At 42.6% G+C, this 24,297-nt stretch overlaps 1 protein-coding gene across 1 annotated transcript in view; it reads right to left on the reverse strand.

Moving 5' to 3' along the window:
• The window catches only part of COL4A3 (collagen type IV alpha 3 chain), a 69,869-nt gene extending 45,881 nt beyond the window's left edge, over positions 1–23,988 (reverse strand). Inside the window, exons 1-12 of the mRNA XM_073358895.1 lie at positions 23,943–23,988; positions 23,335–23,370; positions 23,169–23,210; positions 19,492–19,569; positions 18,004–18,066; positions 17,718–17,774; positions 15,355–15,399; positions 14,500–14,553; positions 12,700–12,787; positions 7,389–7,553; positions 6,021–6,127; positions 4,747–4,842 (exon numbers count right to left, since the gene is read on the reverse strand). Of these exons, the coding sequence (XP_073214996.1) occupies positions 4,747–4,842; positions 6,021–6,127; positions 7,389–7,553; positions 12,700–12,787; positions 14,500–14,553; positions 15,355–15,399; positions 17,718–17,774; positions 18,004–18,066; positions 19,492–19,569; positions 23,169–23,210; positions 23,335–23,355 (816 nt within the window). The 5' untranslated portion in view covers positions 23,356–23,370; positions 23,943–23,988. The remainder of the gene's footprint in view (positions 1–4,746; positions 4,843–6,020; positions 6,128–7,388; positions 7,554–12,699; positions 12,788–14,499; positions 14,554–15,354; positions 15,400–17,717; positions 17,775–18,003; positions 18,067–19,491; positions 19,570–23,168; positions 23,211–23,334; positions 23,371–23,942) is intronic.
• Positions 23,989–24,297: the final 309 nt, after the last annotated feature.

The following is a 24,297-nucleotide window of genomic DNA, read 5'->3' on the forward strand; positions in this document are numbered from 1 at the left end:
GGGCCGGTTTTGTTCAATATCTTCATAAATGATCTGGAGGATGGTGTGGATTGCACTCTCAGCAAATTAGCGGATGATACTAAACTGGGAGGAGTGGTAGACACGCTGGAGGGCAGGGATAGGATACAGAGGGACCTAGACAAATTGGAGGATTGGGCCAAAAGAAATCTGATGAGGTTCAATAAGGATAAATGCAGGGTCCTGCACTTAGGACAGAAGAACCCAATGCACAGCTACAGACTAGGGACCGAATGGCTAGACAGCAGTTCTGTGGAAAAGGACCTAGGGGTGACAGTGGACGAGAAGCTGGATATGAGTCAGCAGTGTGCCCTTGTTGCCAAGAAGGCCAATGGCATTTTGGGATGTATAAGTAGGGGCCTAGCGAGCAGATCGAGGGACGTGATCGTCCCCCTCTATTCGACATTGGTGAGGCCTCATCTGGAGTACTGTGTCCAGTTTTGGGCCCCACACTACAAGAAGGATGTGGATAAATTGGAAAGAGTCCAGCGAAGGGCAACAAAAATGATTAGGGATCTGGAACACATGACTTATGAGGAGAGGCTGAGGGAACTGGGATTGTTTAGTCTGCGGAAGAGAAGAATGAGGGGGGATTTGATAGCTGCTTTCAACTACCTGAGAGGTGGTTCCAGAGAGGATGGTTCTAGACTATTCTCAGTGGTGGAAGAGGACAGGACAAGGAGTAATGGTCTCAAGTTGCAGTGGGGGAGGTTTAGGTTGGATATTAGGAAAAACTTTTTCACTAGGAGGGTGGTGAAACACTGGAATGCGTTGCCTAGGGAGGTGGTGGAATCTCCTTCCTTAGAAGTTTTTAAGGTCAGGCTTGACAAAGCCCTGGCTGGGATGATTTAATTGGGGATGGGTCCTGCTTTTGAGCAGGGGGTTGGACTAGATGACCTCCTGAGGTCCCTTCCAACCCTGATATTCTATGATTCTATGATTCTAACTGATTTGGCTCATAATTGTTTTCAGCTTTGTGAAACTGATCCTATTAAAGCACCAAGTATATATATATAATACTGGTCTCAACTTTAATCTGCTGGCACATTATACATGTGATCAAGTTATGTTCACTCATACATTACTGCTGGGGGAATTTTGCACCTCCCAAAACAAATCCAAAATTCTGCACATTTTATTTATCAAAATAATGCAATATAATCACACCAGTTTCACTTATTTTGGTAATTTATTTAAACTACCATACAGAAAAAAAAATCACAACAACTGTTCAGCATTTTCTAAACACATGAAAGTTAAATTACAAATACTTGGTAACCAATACCCTGCATTCCAGTTATGATCCTGGATTTTCATTTAAATTACATTACTTTTATTTTGGTGTTTAGTGTTCTGTAAAGTAGAATGTCCCTTTAAATTGTTCAGACTTTCACATGTGAAAGTCACAGTTTTGCTAATCATTGTCCTGCATTTTTTTAAATGGATAAGCAAAATAGATCCTGAGCTGTAATCTGACCCCATTGTGCCTCTCTGGCACAGAAAAAAAAAGCGAGAAAGCACATAGACCTTCCTAGCTGAGGATTCAGTTACTGTCATTTATAATAATTATGAATGTTATAATTCTTGACATCTGATTTGTGTCCATTTATTCTTTTACGTAGAGACTACTACAGGACAGGCCTAACAAAGAAAATAACAGAACGCCACTAGCCGTCACCTTCAGCCCCCAACTAAAACCCCTCCAACGCATTATTAAGGATCTACAACCTATCCTAAAGGATGACCCAACACTCTCACAAATCTTGGGAGACAGGCCAGTCCTTGCCTACAGACAGCCCCGCAACCTGAAGCAAATACTCACCAACAACCACATACCACACAACAGAACCACTAACCCAGGAACTTATCCTTGCAACAAAGCCCGTTGCCAATTGTGCCCACATATCTATTCAGGGGACACCATCACAGGGCCTAATAACATCAGCCACGCTATCAGAGGCTCGTTCACCTGCACATCCACCAATGTGATATATGCCATCATGTGCCAGCAATGCCCCTCTGCCATGTACATTGGTCAAACTGGACAGTCTCTACGTAAAAGAATAAATGGACACAAATCAGATGTCAAGAATTATAACATTCATAAACCAGTCGGAGAACACTTCAATCTCTCTGGTCACGCAATCACAGACATGAAGGTCGCTATCTTAAAACAAAAAAACTTCAAATCCAGACTCCAGCGAGAAACTGCTGAATTGGAATTCATTTGCAAATTGGATACTATTAATTTAGGCTTAAATAGAGACTGGGAGTGGCTAAGTCATTATGCAAGGTAGCCTATTTCCTCTTGTTTTTTCCTACCCCCCCCCCCCCCCCCCCCGATGTTCTGGTTTAACTTGGATTTAAACTTGGAGAGTGGTCAGTTTGGATGAGCTATTACCAGCAGGAGAGTGAGTTTGTGTGTGTATGGGGGTGGGGGGGATGTGAAAAAACCTGGATTTGTGCTGGAAATGGCCCACCTTAATTATGCACATTGTAGGGAGAATGGTCACTTTGGATGAGCTATTACCAGCAGGAGAGTGAGTTTGTGTGTGTGGTTTTTGGGAGGGGGGTGAGAGAACCTGGATTTGTGCAGGAAATGGCCCAACTTTATTATCATGCACATTGTGTAAAGAGTTGTCACTTTGGATGGGCTATCACCAGCAGGACAGTGAATTTGTGTGTGGGGGGGTGGAGGGTGAGAGAACCTGGATTTGTGCTGGAAATGGCCCACCTGATAATCACTTTAGATAAGCTATTACCAGCAGGACAGTGGGGTGGGAGGAGGTATTTTTTCATATTCTCTGTGTATATAAAGTCTGCTGCAGTTTCCACGGCATGCATCCGATGAAGTGAGCTGTAGCTCATGAAAGCTCATGCTCAAATAAATTGGTTAGTCTCTAAGGTGCCACAAGTACTCCTTTTAATTGACTAAGAATGGGAACAATTAACTAACAATGGAAACATTAGCAACCTCCCTGCTTAGTTGTTACATTTCTGCTCTGCCTCAGGGACAGAGCCTGCTTCACACAGCCCTACTCCTCCAAGCCCAGGATGCAGCAACAGTGAGCAAGAGGGACAGAGTGTGTCTCTCTCACTCATTCACACCCAGGCACTGCGCCCAGCCCTACTCCGTTAATGTTTCTCCACAGACACATGCACGCAGCTTCCCTCCTTCCCCCACGGTGATCTGCTCTTTGGTGCCAGCTGCTCCCAGCAGATGTGCCCAGGCTGCCAGGGAAGAGGAGTGTCATGTGTTTCCCAGAGATTTCTTTGCTTCCTCATTTTTTTTGCACAGGAGCCAAGAAATCTGCGGAAGGTATGATTTCGGCACAGAATTCCCCCAGGAGTAATACATAAGCTACCATTAACTTTTAATTGTGTGTTCAGTTCCGCTTTATCTATTAAGACAAGGTCTAAAAAAGAGTTCCCCATGTGTTAGCTGCAACACTTTATTAGGAAATGGTCATCTATAATGTTTAGAAATTCAAAGGATGTTTTAGTACTAGCAGCATAAGACCTCCAGCATATGTCGCTCAAATGGAAGTCCCCCATGATCACACAGTTTTTCCCCATAAACATTATAGATGGGTGTGTAAGGAGGCAGTCATCTTGTTCCCTAGTGTGATTTGGGAGTCTGTAGGAGACACCAGTAATCCATCTTGTGCTTTATCTGTTAGGACAATGGTTCTCAATCAGGGGTCGGGGGCCCCCTGGTGGAGTCACAAGTAGGTTTCAGAGGGTCCAAGCAGGGCCAGCATTAGACTCGCTGGGGCTAGGGCAGAAAGCCAAAGCACCACGGCATGGGGCTGAAGCCCATGGCCCTGAGCTCTGCCGTCTGGGGCTGAAGTCAAAGCATGAGCAACGTAGCTTTGTGGAGGCCCTGGTGGCATGGGGCCCCAGGCAACTGCCCTACTTACTACCCTCTAACACTGGCCCTGGTTTTTATATGCAGAAAACACTGGCCCTGGCTTTTATATGCAGAAAACCAGAAAACTGGTGGGCAGTGGAGTTTTTACAGCAGGATGAGGGGGCTCAGAAAGATTGAGAACCTCTGTGTTAGGACATTGATACGTAAACATTCAAGTGAATTTTCTTCTGAGTTAACAGTGACTTGGAAACAGGTAATGACAGAGTGCCACTCCCCTTCCCCTTTCCCCCAGGCAATCCTTCCTAAATAGGTTAGAACCATTGATGTTAATATTCCAATAGTGCGAATCATCCCACCAGGTTTCAGTAATACCACCTAAATCGAATTTATGCTCATAAATGATCAATTCCAATTCCTCTTGTTTGTTACTAGGCTCCTAGCATTAGTGTACAGTATAGGCAATTGGAGAAGTCCTGTTTTCATGTCCTGTGGTTTCTTGATTAATTTTGTTATCAACATCTCAGTTTTGTGCTGAGTGCTCTTTTTTTACCTTCTCCTTTTGCTCTCAGTGTAACCCCTCCTGACTATCTTAGCCTCCACCTCCATAGGAGGGGAACCAATCTAAACTGTACAGCCCCCTCTTCCCAGAGAAAGTGGACCACAAAATCAAAGCCCTACATCCTGGATATACAGTCCCTGGCCCCAAACCTCCAGTTTCAGACAGTTTTGAGTATAGATTAAAAGTAGTATCTCATTGTAATTGAGGGAAAGCTGTTGGATTTGTGCAGCTAAAGATGGTGCATGAAGAAACACTGGCATTTCCCAATAACAGTATAGAAAAGCCAACTCCTTTTTACCAGTAACTCCTTCTTGACCGTCTTGCCCAGGAGCACCAGGAAGTCCAGGTCCTCCTCGTATATAACTGCATTGATTACAGGGACTTGCTTCTTCACCTGGAACAAAATTATACCTTCATTAATTGCTATACTGGCAAATTACCTCCGTGTTCAATGAATAACTTGCATCAGGCCCTCTTATTATTTGGAAAGAGAGTAGCTGGCTAGGCACAACTATCTAACATATCTCCTGGGTTAAAGAGGAGTGAAAACACTGGGAATAAAGCTTCATATTAATCATTAATCATCAATAATCAAGGATTATTATCCTTTTAAATACAGACTTTCTTATTTCTTGGCACCAGAGCCTACAGCACTGTCAATTAAAAGACAGGATCACCCAGTTTCAATAGCCTGTTTTTTGTTCACTATTTTAGTACTCTGCTGAGAATCTGTCATTTTAGCAATAAGCCAAATCCTGTAAAGCAGGAGGAAGGTGTGCCCAGGCCTTTAACTCCTATGCATGGTGGCTCCACAATAGGCTGGCTGACCCTAGACGTTGTCATCATCAGCATGTTAGAAAACACAAAGCTGCAGTAGTCCCTGTGGTACGATCTGCAGGGGGACACAGAAGGGCCCAGGCATGGGGACCTCATTTCCAGCCTCCTCTCTTACATGGAAGGAAGAGGTGAAGTCTGTGGGAGTGTGTGACTCTCCCTTCCCCAGATTGTCCTGAGTGGAATTGATCTTTGTTATCTGGCTCCAGTATCTTGGTGGAGCAAGGGGGAACTTGGCCCTCTTGCTGTTTCCACAAGGAAGACATGGAGAAGTCCTGCTAACACTAATTAATTAATTAATTTCTGATTGGTAATTCCTAAGGAATAGCCAGAATCAGCATAATAATTTTTAATCCATCTACACATCTCAGTTTTTAGCTGAAAAGAAATGATCAGTTCATGTCAATCACAACACGGCCCAATCCTGATCTCACACATGTGTGCATATTGTAGAAACCATGCTGCACTCAGTGGAGTTACACTCACACGAAAATGAAGTATAGCAGAATCGGATCCAATTATTTTGGCTGATAAACAGTAGAATGATCACATTCAGCTCTCTATTGAATCTTGACTGAATATGGTTTTTCAGCTCAGTTGTTTTCTGTAAGTTACAGCAGCTTTCTTGAACATGGAACAGTTTGTTCGATAGAAAGGTTAAATGAATTTCTGCATCTTGTAGGTCCATCTGAATCTATAGTAAATTAATTCTAGGAACATATTTTCGCACACACACACACACGATTGCTGACCTTTCACTCCACTATCTCCTGGAAGTCCTGGAGGTCCCACACATCCGGGGTTTCCTGGAACTCCTGGTGGGTGCGTTTCAAACGTTACTTTACCTGATGATAGGATGAGTATGACAACATTAATTTAGCAGACTGTTCGAAGAGTTTTAGGTTTTGCAAAGAGAGAGAGAGATAGACACCATCATGATGGGTTGTAGAGGATATTCAGGCTCAAAGGAAGAACAATCTTACGCTAAACACATCTGAAAACTTGGAGAAAGACTGACAAGGCCTTGTACATGGAAGTACCAGAGGAAAAATCTGGTAAAGCAGCAGTAAATCTCATGTGGTCTGGTGGGTATGTTTGTGCTAATGTGGTGATGACCTTTAAAGAACATAGTTCTGTGACTCCAGACAAAGATTTTGTACTTTTATTTTGGATGAGAAGTAAATAAACTAAAGCTCCCGGTATGAAAGGGGAAACTCTGAACCCCAAATTTATGTTGCTCCTGTCTCTTCACTAGCGCTGCTTTTGGCATTCTCAGCTATTTCAAAACAACAGAAAAGTCTTTAGAAATAGCATATCGTATTTCCACCAGTAACACTTGGGCGGAAAAAAATTACAAAGCCCTACTGTTTATAAAACAAAGTACTCTTTATTTGGCTTTACCATGAATTGCTACTTCGAATAAAAAATTTGTTCTATGTTGCACACTCATTTGAATCCCACTGAGTTTGCATCTTCCTCAAATTTTATAACCTGCACTTACTCAGCTGATCACCCATTTCTCACTTACCAGCATTGCAAGGGGCGTATTCTCACACAGAATTACTGCTTCAAAGCCCATTGTAGTCAGTAAGAGCTTTGCCATTGATTTCAATAGGGTTTGAATTGGGTCCTGTTGAATTTACTGTTCCAGATTTACTGAAATTTTGGAAATGTCAACCACACAAATAGGCTTTCCTTTAACATCACCAGAGTGTTCTTCATACCTATTTTTTCTTCCTCACTGTGCAGTAGATGTATACTGTCACCCATGTACAGAAAGTCCAACTCCCCTGTATTGCTGGAAAGTCCTTACATTTTTTGTACAGAATCTCAGAATAATGATGGAACCCAGCACCTCGTTACGCGCAACGTTTCTGTTAATAATGCACATCACGTTTGCTCTTTGGAAATCCCATTCAACCAGGCTATTCAGAGTATTCTCAAGAAGTCACTTCTCATGAAGTGTTAAGACACTAGGCCAGCTTTCTGATCTCCGTGATACCAGCCAATTCCACAGATGTTGAAATAGCGCTGTCTTTGTAGCAGTGCAATTGAGACCATAATCTGGTCCATTATATACACAGTTACACAAGTTCTATGCTGTACCTGGCTGTCCTGGAGGACCTGGTGATCCTACAGAGCCAGGTCTGCCTGGAAACCCATGAAGTCCTGGGGATCCCACAGCATTCATGCCAGGCTGTCCTCTCTCTCCCTTAATTCCTTTCAGTCCTGGATATCCTTGTGGACCATTTATGCCAGGTCTCGATACACCTAACAAAAGATAAAACTGTTATTTAATTTCAGGCTCCTAGATGAACCTATAGAGCTAATAAGAGTTTTTTAAAAGTGTGTTCTGTAACATGGGAAGGTGTAGCACGTTAGAACTTTTGTTTCTATCATTCAAATGTGTGTTGAGTTTTGGCCGTTTAGGGTATGTGTACACTGCCGACTTTACATGTATCCAGGAGTGAGGATATGTTCAACCGTCCCCCGCCCCCAACCTTGTCCAGACTCAAAACACCTGAAACGTGCATCTCAGGATGGATAGATCCCAAGCTAGTTAGCTCGTCTGAAGGTGTGAGTTTGTGCTCCGGTCAGCTGTAACCATCCAACTTTGCAGGTTGATGTGGTGAAGGCGCAGTAACTAGGTCTCAAATCTCAGTAGTTCTCCACTCCCATGCCCACAATTCCCTGTACCCATATCTTTTTGCCCTTCCAGGTATCAAGTTCTCCTCACTCCCCCAGTATGCATTGGAAGTAGGATGCTGCAGTCTCCAAAGCTTACTACAGCTGAAAATACCACCCACTTGCCTCAACAGGTAGGAAAATTGATGGGGCCAGCAGTGATTGGGACAGCTCCAGTTGAACAGGGGAGGAGAACATATGCTGAGGGGAAACTGAAGTGCCCCTCCCTTTTAGAGTCCCTGGCCACTCACTGGCTATCTTGAGCAGGCAGGGAGCTGACTGGTCCCTCACCCTCCCCTTTCATTGGTTTGAACCCTAGCCCAGGCCATGTGGAGCCCCCTTTAGCCCTAGTTGGCTCTAGAAGGACTCTAGAATTTTAATAAATATCTGGCAGGAGTGCAGCTGGCAGCACAGTTTTACCTGGTGCAGCAAGGACAGCCCCATAAACACTCATGTTTCTAGAAGGCTGGTGGAGTATGGCATTGACCATTCTGCTGCTCAGTGCCGAAAAAGAATGAAGACTTAAAACAGCAGTACAGGAAGTTCTGGGACTTGAACAAGGGTGAAAATTTTACAAATATTTACTATATTATCAATCAAAGGGAAAAAATGAGAAATTTTGTAATTTCTTTATTACACTTCAGGCAAGTCACAAGCAAAATCCAAACAACAAATCACCAATGACCGCAACTGTCCCCAGCACCAACTCCACCCCACGTTACAAACACACTTCAGGAAATCTGTTTAGAGGGGTTCCATAGTGGGTGAATTGGGGCAATCACTTATGGGGTGACAATCCGAACAATCACGCAATTACTTCAACTGTCCCCATCCCAACCGGTAAACACATTCCAGGAAAACTGTTAAAATGAATTATATACCGGCGTGAACTGTGACAAGCACAGTGACAATCCCAGCAAGTGCAAATCAGATAAAACTAAAATAATAAAGAGCCTCTTGTGGCCTGTATCAATTTTGGCATGTACCTTCATTTAAGGTTAAAGCAGATTTACAAAAGGCTACCAAAGTGCCCCCAATAGCAGCACAAGTCAGACATCATCCTCTTTCTCCCAGCACTGCAAGGATCTATCAACCCTTATTTCCCTTGCAAATCTGGACCCAGCACCAGTATGGAGCTGGTTGCCTGTACTGGGCTTGCATACAATCAATGTCCTGAGCCAACTCCATGTGCAAATACTTGCCTTTTGCCTCACTGATATTGTGCAGTGTGCAGCAGGTCATGATTATATAAATGGCATTGAGCACACTGGGATCCAGATGTGTTTGAAGGCAGCGCCATGTAGCCTTAAGCCTATCAATGGCACATTCCACTACCATCCTGCAGCTGCTGAGCTCGAAATTGAATTCCCTTTTCCCAGGGCCCTGACATCACTATACAGTTTCATGACTAAGGCTACCTTTTAGTCACGGATATTTTTAGTAAAAGTCATGGAGAGGTCACGAGCAATAAACAAAAGTTCACGGCCTGTGACCTGTCCATGACTTTTACTAAAAATACCCATGACTAAATCTTAGGTGCTCTGGTGGGCTCCAACGTGCTGCTGCTGCTCTGACAGGCTCAGGGTGGTGCTGGGGAAGGGGGACCGCTCGGGGTCCTGTGGCTGCTCTGCAGGGTGGGGGTGGGGTGGCGCAGGGCAGCGCCGGGGACTGCTGCTGCTTCGGCGGCCCCCGGGGCAAGCTGCCTGGGGCCGAGCAGCAGCCCATGCAGCTAGTCCTGGGGCTGCTTCAGCTGCTCAGGCAGCCAGGGCATCAGCTGCACTGCTGCAGCAGAAGTAACGTAGGTCCTGAAAAGTCACAGAAACCGTGATTTCTGTGACCTCCATGACAGACTTGCAGCCTTATTTATGAGCCATGGCAGAAGCAGGTATGTGGAGTCCCCCATAATAACTATTGTCACAGATACACCTTTCATAACAATATAGTTTGTTGGGAATAAAGTCTCTGCTTCCCCTTTAAGTACCAGCCAAATCTCCTCAACCCCCTGGCATCGGGAACCTTTCCCGTACTTCCAGTGTTAGTGTTTAAGAACCTGCCTCTATGGTCAACCAAGCCTTGAAGAATGATGGATTAGTATCCTTTGTGGTTCACATACTCACTAGCCCCTTTTGTCGGGCAAACTCTGGGCAACTGAGTGCCATTGATGGACCTAGTGGAATTTGGGTGCCCCAGCACAGTTTGGGTCCCCCATCCTCTGAAAGCCAGCTATTACTTCAGGAACATTTCTTATGTCCACCATCAGTGGGTAAACCACACAATTAATTGCTTCACAAACCTCCATTCTCACAACCCCAACAGCTGACTTGCCAACACCAAAGCAGTTTGCTATGTACCTCTAGCTGTCCGTACCACTAAGCTGGGGTTCTCAAACTTCATTGCATCGCGACCCCCTTCTGACAATAAAAATTACTACATGACCCCGGAGGGGAGACTGAAGCCTGAGCCTGCCTGAGCCCCAACACCCCGCATTGGGGGCTAAAGCCAAAGCCCAAGCCCCACCACTCAGGACAGGGGGCCAAAGCAGAAGCCCAAGGGCTTAAGCCCCAGGCGTGTGGCCTGTAACCTGAGCCCCACCACCTAGGACTTTTCAGCCTCGGGTGGCGGGGCTCGGGCTTTGGGCCCAGGCCTCAGCAAGTCTAATGCCAGTCCTGGTTACCCAATTAAAATGGGGTCGCGACCCACTTTGGGGTCCTGACCCACAGTTTGAGAACTGCCACACTAAAAATTTCCTCATCAAGTGGCCGGGCACCGGAGGGTTGGTGCTAGTTCCTCACATGGCCCCATGAAGGTCTCTTTCCTCATGCGGAAGTTCTGGAGCCACTGCTGGTTTCCCCAAGTCTGCAAGAAGATGTGATCATGCCACACTGTGCTACTTCTCCTGCACTAGAAGCGTTGGTAAACCAAGGGGATTTTCTGGCAAGAGGAGCATTCTTCATGTCTGTCCAGTCTGCCATGAATTAATTATTCTCATCCCCCAAGTCCTGCTGGTTTTGACATCTCAGAAAATGCTCCTGAAATGCAACCCAGCATCTCGCTGAGCACCTACGCCACTGCATAAACATTTCACCCACAGAAGGAGCAGCTCCTCCAAAGGATCCATGACTTTGACCCTGTTTTGACCAGACAGAAGCGAGAGGTGACATGACCTGGAAGTGCCACTGGTAAATGTAAGAAGGTGGGGAAAAACGTCTTCTGCACAGGGGTTCAGGAAGGAAAGGAACATGGTACCAAGAACACACCACATATCAGTTCCTGGAGCGGCTCCATCTGATGCAAAGAATACTGGAATACGACCCCTAAAACAGTAGCACTAAACTCAGGTACCCAGAGCAGCAGTGTGGATGTGGTTTTCTATGTGTGACCAGCACAACAAAGGTGCACTCTCAGGTGGGTTTGCCTGGATTACACCTGCATGCACATGATCTAGTACTCGGGTATGCACACCAGCATAGACATACATGAGAAATGATTGCTGCCTTCACAATACTAAGTAAAATAATCAAAACGAATATGGCATTAGGCTTTTTAGCATGCTGTTGTTTCATGACACATACCTGGTCTTCCTGTCATACCTAGGGGACCTCTTGGCCCTGCAAAAGCAATATATTAAAAATATGAATTAAACCACTGTATACATTGGATTTTCACTATTCAAATACCTGTGCTGCTGTTTTTAACTACACGCTGGATTGTATAATAAGGCTGAATAGCAATTTTGACTTAAAAAACAAAATTTTACACATATTTTGAACTCTGAGTTTTTAATCTGATTTTGCCTAATAGGGATTTGTCATTTGTCCAGTCCTGCAGTTGTTTCACAAAGAACTGCCACTGACATGCAATGAGAGTTTTATGTGCACAACAGTTGTGGGATCAGACCATTACTAATAGGCCAAGTGTTGAGCACCCTGCAAGGTATTGGGTGCCCTCAATTCCCACTGACTTCAGTAACATGAGTAACTTTATACAGGTGAGTAGCCCCCATTGAACTCTATGAGACCACTTGTATGTATAAACGTTTACAGGATTTGGGCTCTACAGAATAAAGTCAGGGTTGGTGAGGATGGATACAAGGCAAACAAATTGCATCTATGGTGTCAGAGTTTAACACACAAACCCTTCACTACACTGTGATGTGTCCTGAATGACAAACTGAACAGGGTTTGTTTTTTATTTTTGCCAGTATGTTTTCATTTTATAGCATTACCAAATTAAAAAAAACAAACTGATGCCTCTACCATTTCCGAATGGCATGCATTAAAATCAGGATGAGACAATGGGGAAAAAGATAATGAAAATTAGTGTGAAATAAATGCCCTTTCCTAGGGATTATGGCCTTCATCTTTCAATTCCTTGCCTGGTGTGCGGCAAAGATGTGTTGATGATGATGTGTTCCAGTAAGAGTGTGAGCAGGGGCACACAAATAAGGGTGAAAAGAACAGAAGTAAGTGTCAGGGTCCTTGTGTCCCTTCTCCCATATTCTGAATATGGCCTTCACTGTGATGCTCAGAATACAAGTCGGGCACTTAGCTATGAGCCTCTTCGGTCTCACTTCTACTACTTGATGGCAGTAATTTGGTGGCTATACAGTGGCACTCTCATGAGTGCAGGCTCAGGGTCCTTGTGACAACTTTTCCTCCCTGTGCTGTGCATGATCAAGCCCTGGCATAGATTTCTTTTTCTATTATGTTTATAGTTTTCAAAGCTCTCTCACCAGGTATGCCAGGTTGACCTTTAAGTCCTGGGGGTCCTGGATATCCTTCATCTCCTTTTTCACCAGCCACCTCATCATAATACTTTGTCTTAAAAGAGACAGCAAGAGAGAAAGAACAGTAATACTAAAGAGAAAGGCAGTCTCCCATAACAAGTGCTTGACATGAGTAATTTGCTTTCACATACACCTGATTTCTTCCATTAACTCTCAAACCCCAGGTCATGTAGGCAGAGGGAGGTTCCTGTATTTGTCAGGATCCTTCAGTTTACTTGAAAGACACAGGGTATGGAGAGGCTGGGTGATGCTAAACAGCAGCTAAACCAATACCGATTATTTCGAGACTGGCTGTTCTGTTGGGAGAAATATTGGGACCTAGCCCATTCTTTTGACCTTATGACATCATGAGACCTTGTGTTTGCTCATTGCTAATTCCAGAATAATTGTTCACAAGCCACTGTATTTGAAGTTAGGATCTATACATGTGTAATGAGCTATGGCCACATACATGCAGACAGTCCTGGGACTTTCAGCACTACTTGCACTGAAGGAGAACTCTGTCATCTGTGAGTATAGTCACTGGGGCAAGCTGCAAGTTGGAGACATTCACAAACGGTAAGCCAGTATTACATGTACATAAAGGACGGATGTTCCCATTAATGATAATAGTACAGTGCTACCAAGTTTGCATGAAACATGTGCATGAGCAAAACTGGAACTTAGAGACAACAATAAGTTATTGCTCCTTGGTGCATTATTTTCCAGGTGAATAAACAAAGTTGAACATCAGCCACCTTTCAAACCATTGTATGTATTTCATTCAACAGTGGCCAGATAATAGTGATCACCATTGCCTAACCACACTCAGTATAGTGAGTCACGTATAAATCACACAACATAACATGAATATTAGCCCTGAAATTAAAGAAATGTCAGAGGCTGAGCTTGAAGCTCACAAATATTTTTCATTTATTAATTTATTTATTTTGTACAAAGCTCTTGCTAAGCCAGATGATACAAACAGGTTAATGTTTTAAAAAAGAACTGCGTGTAAGCAACTGGAGTCAAAGGCTGCCCTCAGACATGTACATGGGCTTCTAGGAAAGTCAGAAACAGCATGCATACATCAATGAGATTATTTTGCTTCTAGTTTGCAAAGCCTTTTGATATTTAAAAACTAGCAGCAATTGTTCTAGACATGATTATGGTGTCACTTTGGAAATGTAACTATTGTGAACTTTTATGGCTGCTTCATGACAATTAACTCTCCAGTTGAAATGAATGAGGTGCATGCTTCTCACGGTCCATTCCTGCAATGAGCTCTGCACACGGGCGGGAGAGCCTCACTGACTCCATATTTTGAGACAGCAGTGCTTTAGTCATGGCACCATGGGGATTACTTTTATTTGAACATTTAAAAAAAATGACACTACTATGTTAATCCAAGCATAAATTGCACTTACGGGACCAGGAAATCCTGGTGGGCCAATGTCTCCTTTCCTCCCCTGCATGAGAAAACAGAAATGGGCCATCAGTTAGATACATTAAAAACAAATTACTCACAAGCCTTCACAGCGTTTTGAATATCAACTCTATGTTAATCCAACAGATCTCGAAGATGAACTTCATATTAAGTAGAGCTGAGTGGATAGCTATTTATGGTGTTTATTCAATTATTTCACTTACTGTCATTTTTTGCCATGTCACTGCATGAACACTGTATGTCTAGTGATATATGAGCCAAAATCCAATAAACAAACAAGAAAACCCAACCCCAAAATAACAAGGATATTACGTAATTACCTTAGTGCCTACTCTGCCAGGCAATCCTGCGTAGCCATGTTCACCCTTCTCTCCCTGTAGATGATAGAACAGAATTATTATTAGGGGTTAGTCTTCTACCTATTTCATACATAAAATCTGACATTAAAAGCCTAGATCATTCCTACTGATGGAAAAAAGAGTGTGAGTGGCTCAGGGAGAGGAAATCCCTGAGAGAATTCCTGTATAGAGATCTCCCCACATCATCCTATTGAGGGAGGGGTTTACATGCCTACAAGCCCAACCTTCAAATCTGGCAGATCAAGCGACATCTGCAGGAAGACAAGTACATCTGCATGGAAGCCCTCTATCCCATACTGGCTATAGCCACCTCAGGGCCTCCCCTCAGTGCACTGTAGCCCATTTGAAGCTTTGCTACTGGGACATCTCTGATTGCGGTTGCTCCCACGACTCCCAAGGGTTTTGAAGCGGATAAGATAGCACATTATCAGCTGTATTTTCTTTTCTGACTCATTTTGACAGAGCTGCATGGAGGACAACGTGAATCTCCCCAGCCCAAACACTCCTCCCTAGAGACTGCCCAGGCTGCCCTATCTCAAACACAGTGCTGGTCTGTGTAGGGTCTGGAGGGAAAAGAGTGCTACAGAGGCAGCCGGGCCCCCTGACTGCAGGGAAGACTGCATGCAAAGCATCCCCTCTGTGCCTGGATCTCTGGCCCAAAGCTTGGTGTATAGGAATACAGTTCCAAAATGTATTCAGATGTACATTTCAAGTACAAATCGAAGTAGAGAAGAGCTGTAACACAGAGATACAATCCTGTCACACTTACGCAGCTCTTATTAATATAACAGAACAATTAAAAGGTGTCTTCATTACCAGAAAGCCATGTGGACCGGGGGTACCATCTTTTCCAGGGTTACCCTACCAAGAAAAAGAAAAAGTGCACAATCACAAAAAGGTCACGAGTAATGCTGCATTCTGGAAAACAAATGGCTAAATTCTGCACTCATGTCTGTGCTTTCTATCCCTACGGCTCTAGGACAGAGATTTAAGTTATTTTAAAATGTACAGTATTGTTGCTAATCACTTATAGCTCTGCCAGCGTACACAGAGCTTTACAAAACACAGAGTAAAACATTCCTCAGACCGAAGAGCTAATAGTCCTACAAAGGAGTGGTAAATGCTGCCTCTTTCCCCAGCAGAGTCCCACTGACCTGCAGGATTCCCTTTGAAGTGAGGTAAACAAAAGACAAAACAGTAAACAAGATAACAGCTCTGATAAAGGAGACAGCTGAGGAAATAAGGTAGAAAAGATGAGTGCAGGAAATGGGTTTAAGGAATGATTTGAAAAGGAGAAAAGTGAGAGCAGCCATTTGGTGAAAAAGAATTGGGAGACTGTTCCAAACATAGTGCAAGCAGGAAATAAAGTGTCAAAGTAAGAGTGGAAGAAGACGACAACTAAATTATTTGGGGCAGAGACTGTAATTTTCTGTGTCTATGTACAGAGTTTGGCACAACAAAGCCTTGGATTGGTTGGTCTCTAATTTCTACTGCAGTATAAATATAAAAAATATTAACAATAATTAAAAAGAGAGGCCTAGGAAGAAGAGTGTGTGTGCAGAAGGAGAATAGGAGGAAACAGGAGGAGAGATGTAGGCAAACAAGAGGTTATTTAGCACTTTGAAGGTGAGATGAGGAGCTTGAACTTGATGCAAGAAAGAGAGGAGTCAGTGAAAGAATAAAAGGTGGGTGGAAAGTGAGTCAGTCAGAGCAGTAGGGGAGGAAGTTCAGTTTAGCAGCAGCTTTTGGATATACTGAAGAGGGGAAAAGATTACATGGCAAAAGATGGCCAAGGGATGAGCACTTGCACTAGAGAGAAGAGGGGAATACTGAAAGAATGACAGGACTTAACAAGAAATAGTATGTGGGAACGGAAGGAGAGCGAGGAGTCAAGGATGACACTGAGATTGCAAGTCTGAGAGGACAGCATGTACCCTCTGGTGTGTTTGTGTTCAGGGCCCTCTTAGTGACAACTCACAGAGGAAGTGAGTTGTTACAGCTCCCAGCAGAGGCTTGGCTCCTTAGCTGAAGGAGTAACCCCTCATGCTTTTAGCTCTGGAGCCCCCTGGTTCAAGCCTCACAGTGTTGGCCAAGAGGGTGGCCATCACAAGTGCACTTGTGAAGGAGAGACAGAGAAGGGAAGAAGCAGCGGAGGCTGAGGAGGAATCATGAGAAGCTCTGACCTGTTGGGCAACATAAATATTTACTATTTTGCACTAAGAAGTTAACAGAAAAGAGATTTTTCATAATTTACCTTTTTATAAAAATAATATCGCAAATTACTGTAAATAGCATCTTTCATCAGAGGATCTCAGAGAACCCCATAATCATCATAAATTCAATCTAAGCACATTACAGGCCCAGTCTTGCAGTTGTTACTCATATAATTAAAGCTATTGAAGCCCATGAGACTTTGATGTGAGGAAGGGCTGCAGGATCACACCATAAGTAAGTGGTACAAAATTAGCAGGCTCAAAGGCTGATAACTGATTCTTTGAATACATTTCCTGTTTTTTCTCAAATCTATATGCTTCCTACAAATATTATAAAAACTAGCATTCACACCTGTCTATTAAACTCTTTTCAAAATGTGCAGAGTTAAACTTAACCTCATTATACCTTCATTGCTATCAGTCTTATTATTTACATGTAATATTTCAAACACTGGAATCAGTCCTTTGAAACTGTATGAAGTACTGATATGGTAAGAAAAGTAACTAAATATGGCTCCTTTCTCCACAGACGTGTTGGAGTGGAATGTATTCAGAGTCATGTCTTCTGCCTTAATTGACAAAAATATGTCTACTTAAAATATCTTTACTTCTGCTAGCATTGCACAGTCACTGTATCGATTGGGGAGTGAGCAGGATTCCTTTCTGGCTCATGCATCATAACAGAACTGTTGACCAAGTTCCAACCATAGAACCTTTGCTCTATGATATGCAGAAGTGCTTCCTCAACTGAGCTTTAAGTACAGCTCAGGAAGCATGTTCCAGAAAGAATACTCACTTGACTTTCAGATTCCAGGTTGAGTTCACTGGACAAAAATCTCTTTTCACCTAAAAACCTAGTAAATTTTCTCTGGAAGTCATTGAAAGACAAAGCTGGAACTCCACAATAACACAGAAATGCTTTCAGAGAAGAATGGCACTTTAATGTGTTTAATTTTTCACACGTACCTGCGGGCCAGGCTCTCCTGGGTCACCTTTTTGACTTTGAAAATCTCCAGGAAAACCCTGTAACAAATCCACACATATTTTCAGATTCACATTTTTGCACCTTAATACGTTTTGTATTATTTTATTACCTTGTACAATGAAGTCTGATTACAGCCTCTGTTAATAGATCTTAATTGATGGCTAGACCAAGGAGTATAATATTGGACTCCAAATAGCAACACTTTCCATGTGAATGTGATGCTGTATGAAGGTCCTGGATTTTGAGAGATTTACTTTGATCACTTACCAATGACCCAACAGGTCCTGGGAGACCCCTTGATCCTTTCTCTCCCTTCTCTCCTTTCAAGTCCTGTCACAACAAAATAAAATATTTATTTAGTCTTTCAGATTTTTCAGTGCCTCCAGAAAAAACCTCTTAGGTGTTTTATACACAGGGAAACCCAAAATTACAAACACATTTTAATTAAACAAAGTAACAGCTTGATCTGGGTAAGGCAGAGATAATGTTAGTAGCCTGATTACGCAGGTAGAAAAGTTGGCAATTTTTATCACTATCTGTGATTGAGGTGATTTGCCATTTGCAAATCAAGGGACCAATCATTTTCTCAGATGTTTGCCTCTTGGGCTGAAATTTTCCAGGTTTGTTCTTAACCTGAGTACAATTTTTTTGGAAAGTTTGAACAAAAACAGTTTAATTGTTTTCAAGTGAAAAGGGGGAAAAATACACTTTTACCTGTATAAAAATATTTTTGTGAGCCTTTCTGGAACAGCTCTAGTGACTCAGGCTCAGATCTTCAAAGGTATCTAGGTGGCTAACTCCCACTGATTTCAATCGGATATCAGTGCCTAATAAATACCTTTGAGGATCTGGGCCTCAGTGATTTGGGATAAAAACTTGAAATTTGTCAGGGACATGGGCTATAGGTCAACACAGCCTCTCTCAGTCTACTGAAAATCCATTTGGTTTGGCCAAGTTGAAAGTGTTCTATTTTGCACATACCCACTGTTTTTTGTTTCCACAACAGGCTTTTTACAAATGATCACTAACATCCCATTGGCACTGTGCACATGTGCATATTGGTATTGTTGCCTCATCTATCACTGCTGTATGAACATATAATAAGAAGAGCTTGCTATCTGGATAGAGAAGACAAAGAACAGGAGAAAGAAAAAATATTATTATCTCCATTTTCCAGATATGGAAATGAAGCATTAAGGGCCAGATTTTCAAAGCTATTTAGGTACCTAGTGGGATTTTCAAAAGTGCCTAAGCAAGTTAGGCACCTAACTCTGAACTGAGTTCAAGTGACTTGCCCAAGGTCATGCAGGAAGTCTGTGGCAAAACTGGGAACTGAATCTAAACCTCCTGAGTCCCAGACCAGTGATTCAGTCACAAGACTGTCCTTTCAATTGCCAAGACAGTCTCATTCAATGCACAATCTTTCAATGTTCTATTGATTCAACACATGTTCGACAAAAAGTTGAGAGGAATTTCATTTTTAATGTGTGGGGGGTGCATGGAATATAAGGATGTGGATGGAAAGAGGCCGTATGTCTAAGCTGCCCTGTATCATTCTATATGACATATGAAGGTGTGCTTAGGAGGGGGCTGGGCTCTGAAGGAAAAAATAGAATAAATATAAAATACCAACAGTATAAATACTGAGAAACTTCTGTCTTGTGACCCAGAGCAAAGCAACTGTGTATATGACCCAAAGCAAATGTGGCTCAAGGTAAAACACACAAGTTGGTTTATAAATAATTATTTTTCTACCTTCATATGATCTGGTCCGCTTAATGTCACAATAACTGTTCCTGGGGGCCCAGGGGGTCCTGTTGGTCCAGGTTCACCCTGAAAATAAAAAGAAAGATGATTCAAATAAAGTTAATACTCTATGGGAGAGGGGCATTGCTGGCACATGATGGCATATATCACATTGGTAGATGTGCAGGTGAATGAGCCTCTGATAGTGTGGCTGATGTTATTAGGCCCTGTGATGGTGTCCCCTGAATAGATATGTGGACACAGTTGGCAACGGGCTTTGTTGCAAGGATAGTTTCCTGGGTTAGTGGTTTGTTGTGTGGTGTGTGGTTGCTGGTGAGTATTTGCTTCAGGTTGGGGGGCTGTCTGTAAGAAAAGACTGGCCTGTCTCCCAAGATCTGTGAGAGTGATGGGTCGTCCTTCAGGATAGGTTGTAGATCCTTGATGATGCATTGGAGAGGTTTTAGTTGGGGGCTAAAGGTGATGGCTAGTGGCGTTCTGTTATTTTCTTTGTTGGGCCTGTCCTGTAGTAGGTGACTTCTGGGTACTCTTCTGGCTCTGTCAATCTGTTTCTTCACTTCAGCAGGTGGGTATTGTAGATGTAAGAATGCTTGGTAGAGATCTTGTAGGTGTTTGTCTCTGTCTGAGGGGTTGGAGCAAATGCGGTTGTATCGTAGAGCTTGGCTGTAGACAATGGATCGTGTGATGTGGTCTGGATGAAAGCTGGAGGCATGGAGGAATAGCGGTCAGTAGGTTTCCGGTATAGGGTGGTGTTTATGTGACCATCGCTTATTAGCACCATAGTGTCCAGGGAGTGGATCTCTTGCGTGGACTGGTCCAGGCTGAGGTTGATGGTGGGATGGAAATTGTTGAAATCATGGTGGAATTCCTCAAGGGCTTCTTTTCCATGGGTCCAGATGATGAAGATGTCATCAATGTAGTGCAAGTAGAGTACGGGCATTAGGGGATGAGAGCAGAGGAAGCATTGTTCTAAGTCAGCCATAAAAATGTTGGCATACTGTGGGGCCATGCGGGTACCCATAGCAGTGCCGCTGATCTGAAGGTATACATTGTCCCCAAATGTAAAATAGTTATGGGTGAGGACAAAGTCACAAAGTTCAGCCACCAGGTTTGCCGTGACGTTATCAGGGATACTGTTCCTGATGGCTTGTAGTCCATCTTTGTGTGGAATGTTGGTGTAGAGGGCTTCTACATCCATAGTGGCCAGGATAGTGTTTTCAGGAAGATCACCGATGGATTGTAGTTTCCTCAGGAAGTCAGTGGTGTCTCGAAGATAGCTGGGAGTGCTGGTAGCGTAGGGCCTGAGGAGAGAGTCTACATAGCCAGACAATCCTGCTGTCAGGGTGCCAATGCCTGAGATGATGGGGCGTCCAGGATTTCCAGGTTTATGGATCTTGGGTAGCAGATAGAATACCCCTCTGGTCGGGGTTCCAGGGGTGTGTCTGTGCGGATTTGTTCTTGTGCTTTTTCAGGGATTTTCTTGAGCAAATGCCGTAGTTTCTTTTGGTAACCCTCAGTGGGATCAGAGGGTAATGGTTTGTAGAAAGTGGTGTTGGAGAGCTGCCGAGCAGCCTCTTGTTCATATTCTGACCTATTCATGACGACGACAGCACCTCCTTTGTCAGCCTTTTTGATTATGATGTCAGAGTTGTTTCTGAGGCTGTGGATGGCATTGTGTTCCGCACGGCTGAGGTTATGGGGCAAGTGATGCTCCTTTTCCACAATTTCAGCCCGAGCATGCGGCAGAGGCACTCTGTGTAGAAGTCCAGCCTGTTGTTTCGACCTTCGGGAGGAGTCCACCTAGAATCCTTCTTTTTGTAGTCTTGGTAGGAAGGTCTCTGTGGGTTAGTATGTTGTTCAGAGGTGTGTTGAAAATATTTCTTGAGTCGGAGACGTCGAAAATAGGATTCTAGGTCACCACAGAACTGTATCACGTTCGTGGGGGTGGAGGGGCAGAAGGAGAGGCGCCGAGATAGGACAGATTCTTCGGCTGGGCTAAGAGTATAGTTGGGTAGATTAACGATATTACTGGGTGGGTTAAGGGAACCACTGTTGTGGCCCCTTGTAGCATGTAGTAGTTTAGATAGTTTAGTGTCCTTTTTCTTTTGTAGAGAAGCAAAGTGTGTGTTGTAAATGGCTTGTCTAGTTTTTGTAAAGTTCAGCCACGAGGAAGTTTGTGTGGAAGGTTGTTTTTTTATGAGAGTATCCAGTTTTGAGAGCTCATTCTTAATCTTTTCCTGTTTGCTGTAGATACAGTTACTTATTCACCCACCCCTTCACTTAAAAAGATGCACAGAAAGTGTATTACTTTGAATGTTATTTCTGTCTTTTCTACAAGCAGAAGAGAAGAGGTGCGTATGTTTATTTACATCACAGTATCTAGAAATAGCTCACAGATATAAATGTTGTTTCCAATGCAGTTTCTACAAAACCAATATAGCATCACTTTCTCCCTAATCGTTTTTTAAAGAATCTCTCCTCATAGCAGTTGGAGTTCTTCTCCCACTCTGATGACGTTAACCTGTTAGTAAAAACACAGTCCCTTTGCTAAATTCTTTTAAAGACTGCAGCCTAATAGAATACAGATAGATGGCTGTAATAGATTGCTGCCTCACACTATCAGCTTTCACATTTGACCTAAAACGTTGGAATTTTAGTACACTCTTTCACTGAGGGCTGCTGAGAACAGAAAAAATCCTAAAAACCATCAGCAGGCATTTTAAACAGCTTTCAGCCATTCATGTGTTATTTTGCGTATGTTATCAGTAACAATTTACAAGAAATATAGTAATGTCTTCTGTGAGGCTAGCTAGCTAGAATTTGGAAGAGTCAAGGTCACCTGAGGTCATCAGTTCCATTTTTAGGAATTTAGCCAAGACAATTTCAATAAATATGTTTACCAGCTAGGTGATTACATAACTAACATTAATTTCAGTGTGCCCAACCCCTGTAATCAGATCTGCACAGACAAATAATTGCATTCATGAGGACTCCAATGACTAAACTGGGACTCCTCATGGATGTAAAGATCCACTTGCCAGGATCCAATTGCAAGATTGGGGTCTATGAGACAATACATTTGCTTATGGTCACTTGTAATTTGCATTGAGGCACATTTGATCATGGGGTGATATATAACAGTGTGAGTGACAAAACATCCTATTTTTATAACACTGGAGTTTTTCTTGGAAGATATTCTTGGAGTTTCAGAAAGCACCACAAAGATGAACGTTAAAAAGGCAGGATCAGAGCATCTAAGAATGACAGCTATTATTAGTTTATTTATTATTCAACTCAACTTTATTTATTATTCAATTGGCTAGTGGAGGAACAGGATTTCCAAACACTGTATTGCTAATGTAATGTAAACCACATTAATACTTTCTATTAGTAAATACTGACGACTGGCTCCAAGAAGTTACGCTTCCTCTTAAACTGTTAGCCTGCTTCTATCTTTCAGTTATGTGAAGACAGTTTGTCCTTTAATGTTACCTTGTCCCCATACTCCAGTGTCCCCATACCCCATACTAGTCTGCAAAGATTCTCCATTCACGTATATAGAGCAAATTATTTTTGCTTCATGGTACTTCCTCTTCAAAAGATTTCATCATAGTAAGAAGAAATCCACAGCAAAACTTTCTAATGTTATAATTATATTACATAGTTACCTGTATTCCTTTGGTTCCTATGATCTTAATCCCCATAACACCCTACAAAAGAATTTTTAAAACATTATTTTTTTCTTGTTTTAAAAAGCACCCTTAAATAATGAATGAAAAAATGATGTTACATTAGATTTAAGAGTTTTAATTTTTATAGCAAATCTCAGAATACCTTACGTCCTGGAAGTCCCATTCTCCCTGAAACACCCTAGAGAAAACAAAATGAAATGAAAAGAAGAAAAACAGAACAGTAAAATAGTAAATAGTAGAATCCTCAGACCTGATATAGGTCCTTATTCAAAGCCCACTGAAGTCAATGGGAATATTTCCGTTGACTTCAGTGGGTTCTGGATCAAGCTTCTGGTGCCAGATTTTCAGCCAGGTCTTGCCATGGTTTATTTATTGTGCCTGCAATTCATTGTGGATACAAATATCAGTGGTATGTCCAAACATCTGATTTGCAAGTGCAAACACTATGTGTATAACTGGAATTAAATGTGAATTTAAAAAATATATGTGCAATTATTTGAAGATGCAAAATTATGTCCACACAAATTGAAGCTACTCTTGAAAATCTATTCTTTAATTAGCAAACATAAAAAAAAATAAAATAAAAACAAATCTGTCAGACACATGAATTTACAGATTTTACATACTCATGGAATTTTCAAACTATAGGAGTCAGTGGCACATATTCTTGGGAAATGGGTGACTAACTCCCTTAGGCTCCTTGGAAACACCCAGCCTTAAATCATAAAAATATACTGATTTTATACTCACTGAAGATCCCGGAGGGCCTTGTGGTCCAACTAGCCCTTGGAGTCCTCGAGGACCTGGTTCACCCTTTATATTAAACAAGAAATGAGAATAAATTTCCTGATGTTAAGAAAATGCAAGAATATAAATGATCCACTATGCATGGAAATATCTGGGCACTGGAGAGTGAGTTACAGTCATAGAAGCAAAGTTATCTCTTAATTTTATTCTTTTCATGTTTCAGTTAAATATTATTTAATCTAGGCTTTTGTTTTTAATGTCTTTATATTAATGATAAAAATAACCTTTTAAGTATGGGTTTTATTACTATGGAACCAAAAACGCTCAATGGAAAAATTACAGTTTTTCCACTGAAATC

This window comes from Lepidochelys kempii, chromosome 9 (genome assembly GCF_965140265.1).
Source record: "Lepidochelys kempii isolate rLepKem1 chromosome 9, rLepKem1.hap2, whole genome shotgun sequence".
Taxonomy (NCBI): Eukaryota; Metazoa; Chordata; order Testudines; family Cheloniidae; genus Lepidochelys; species Lepidochelys kempii.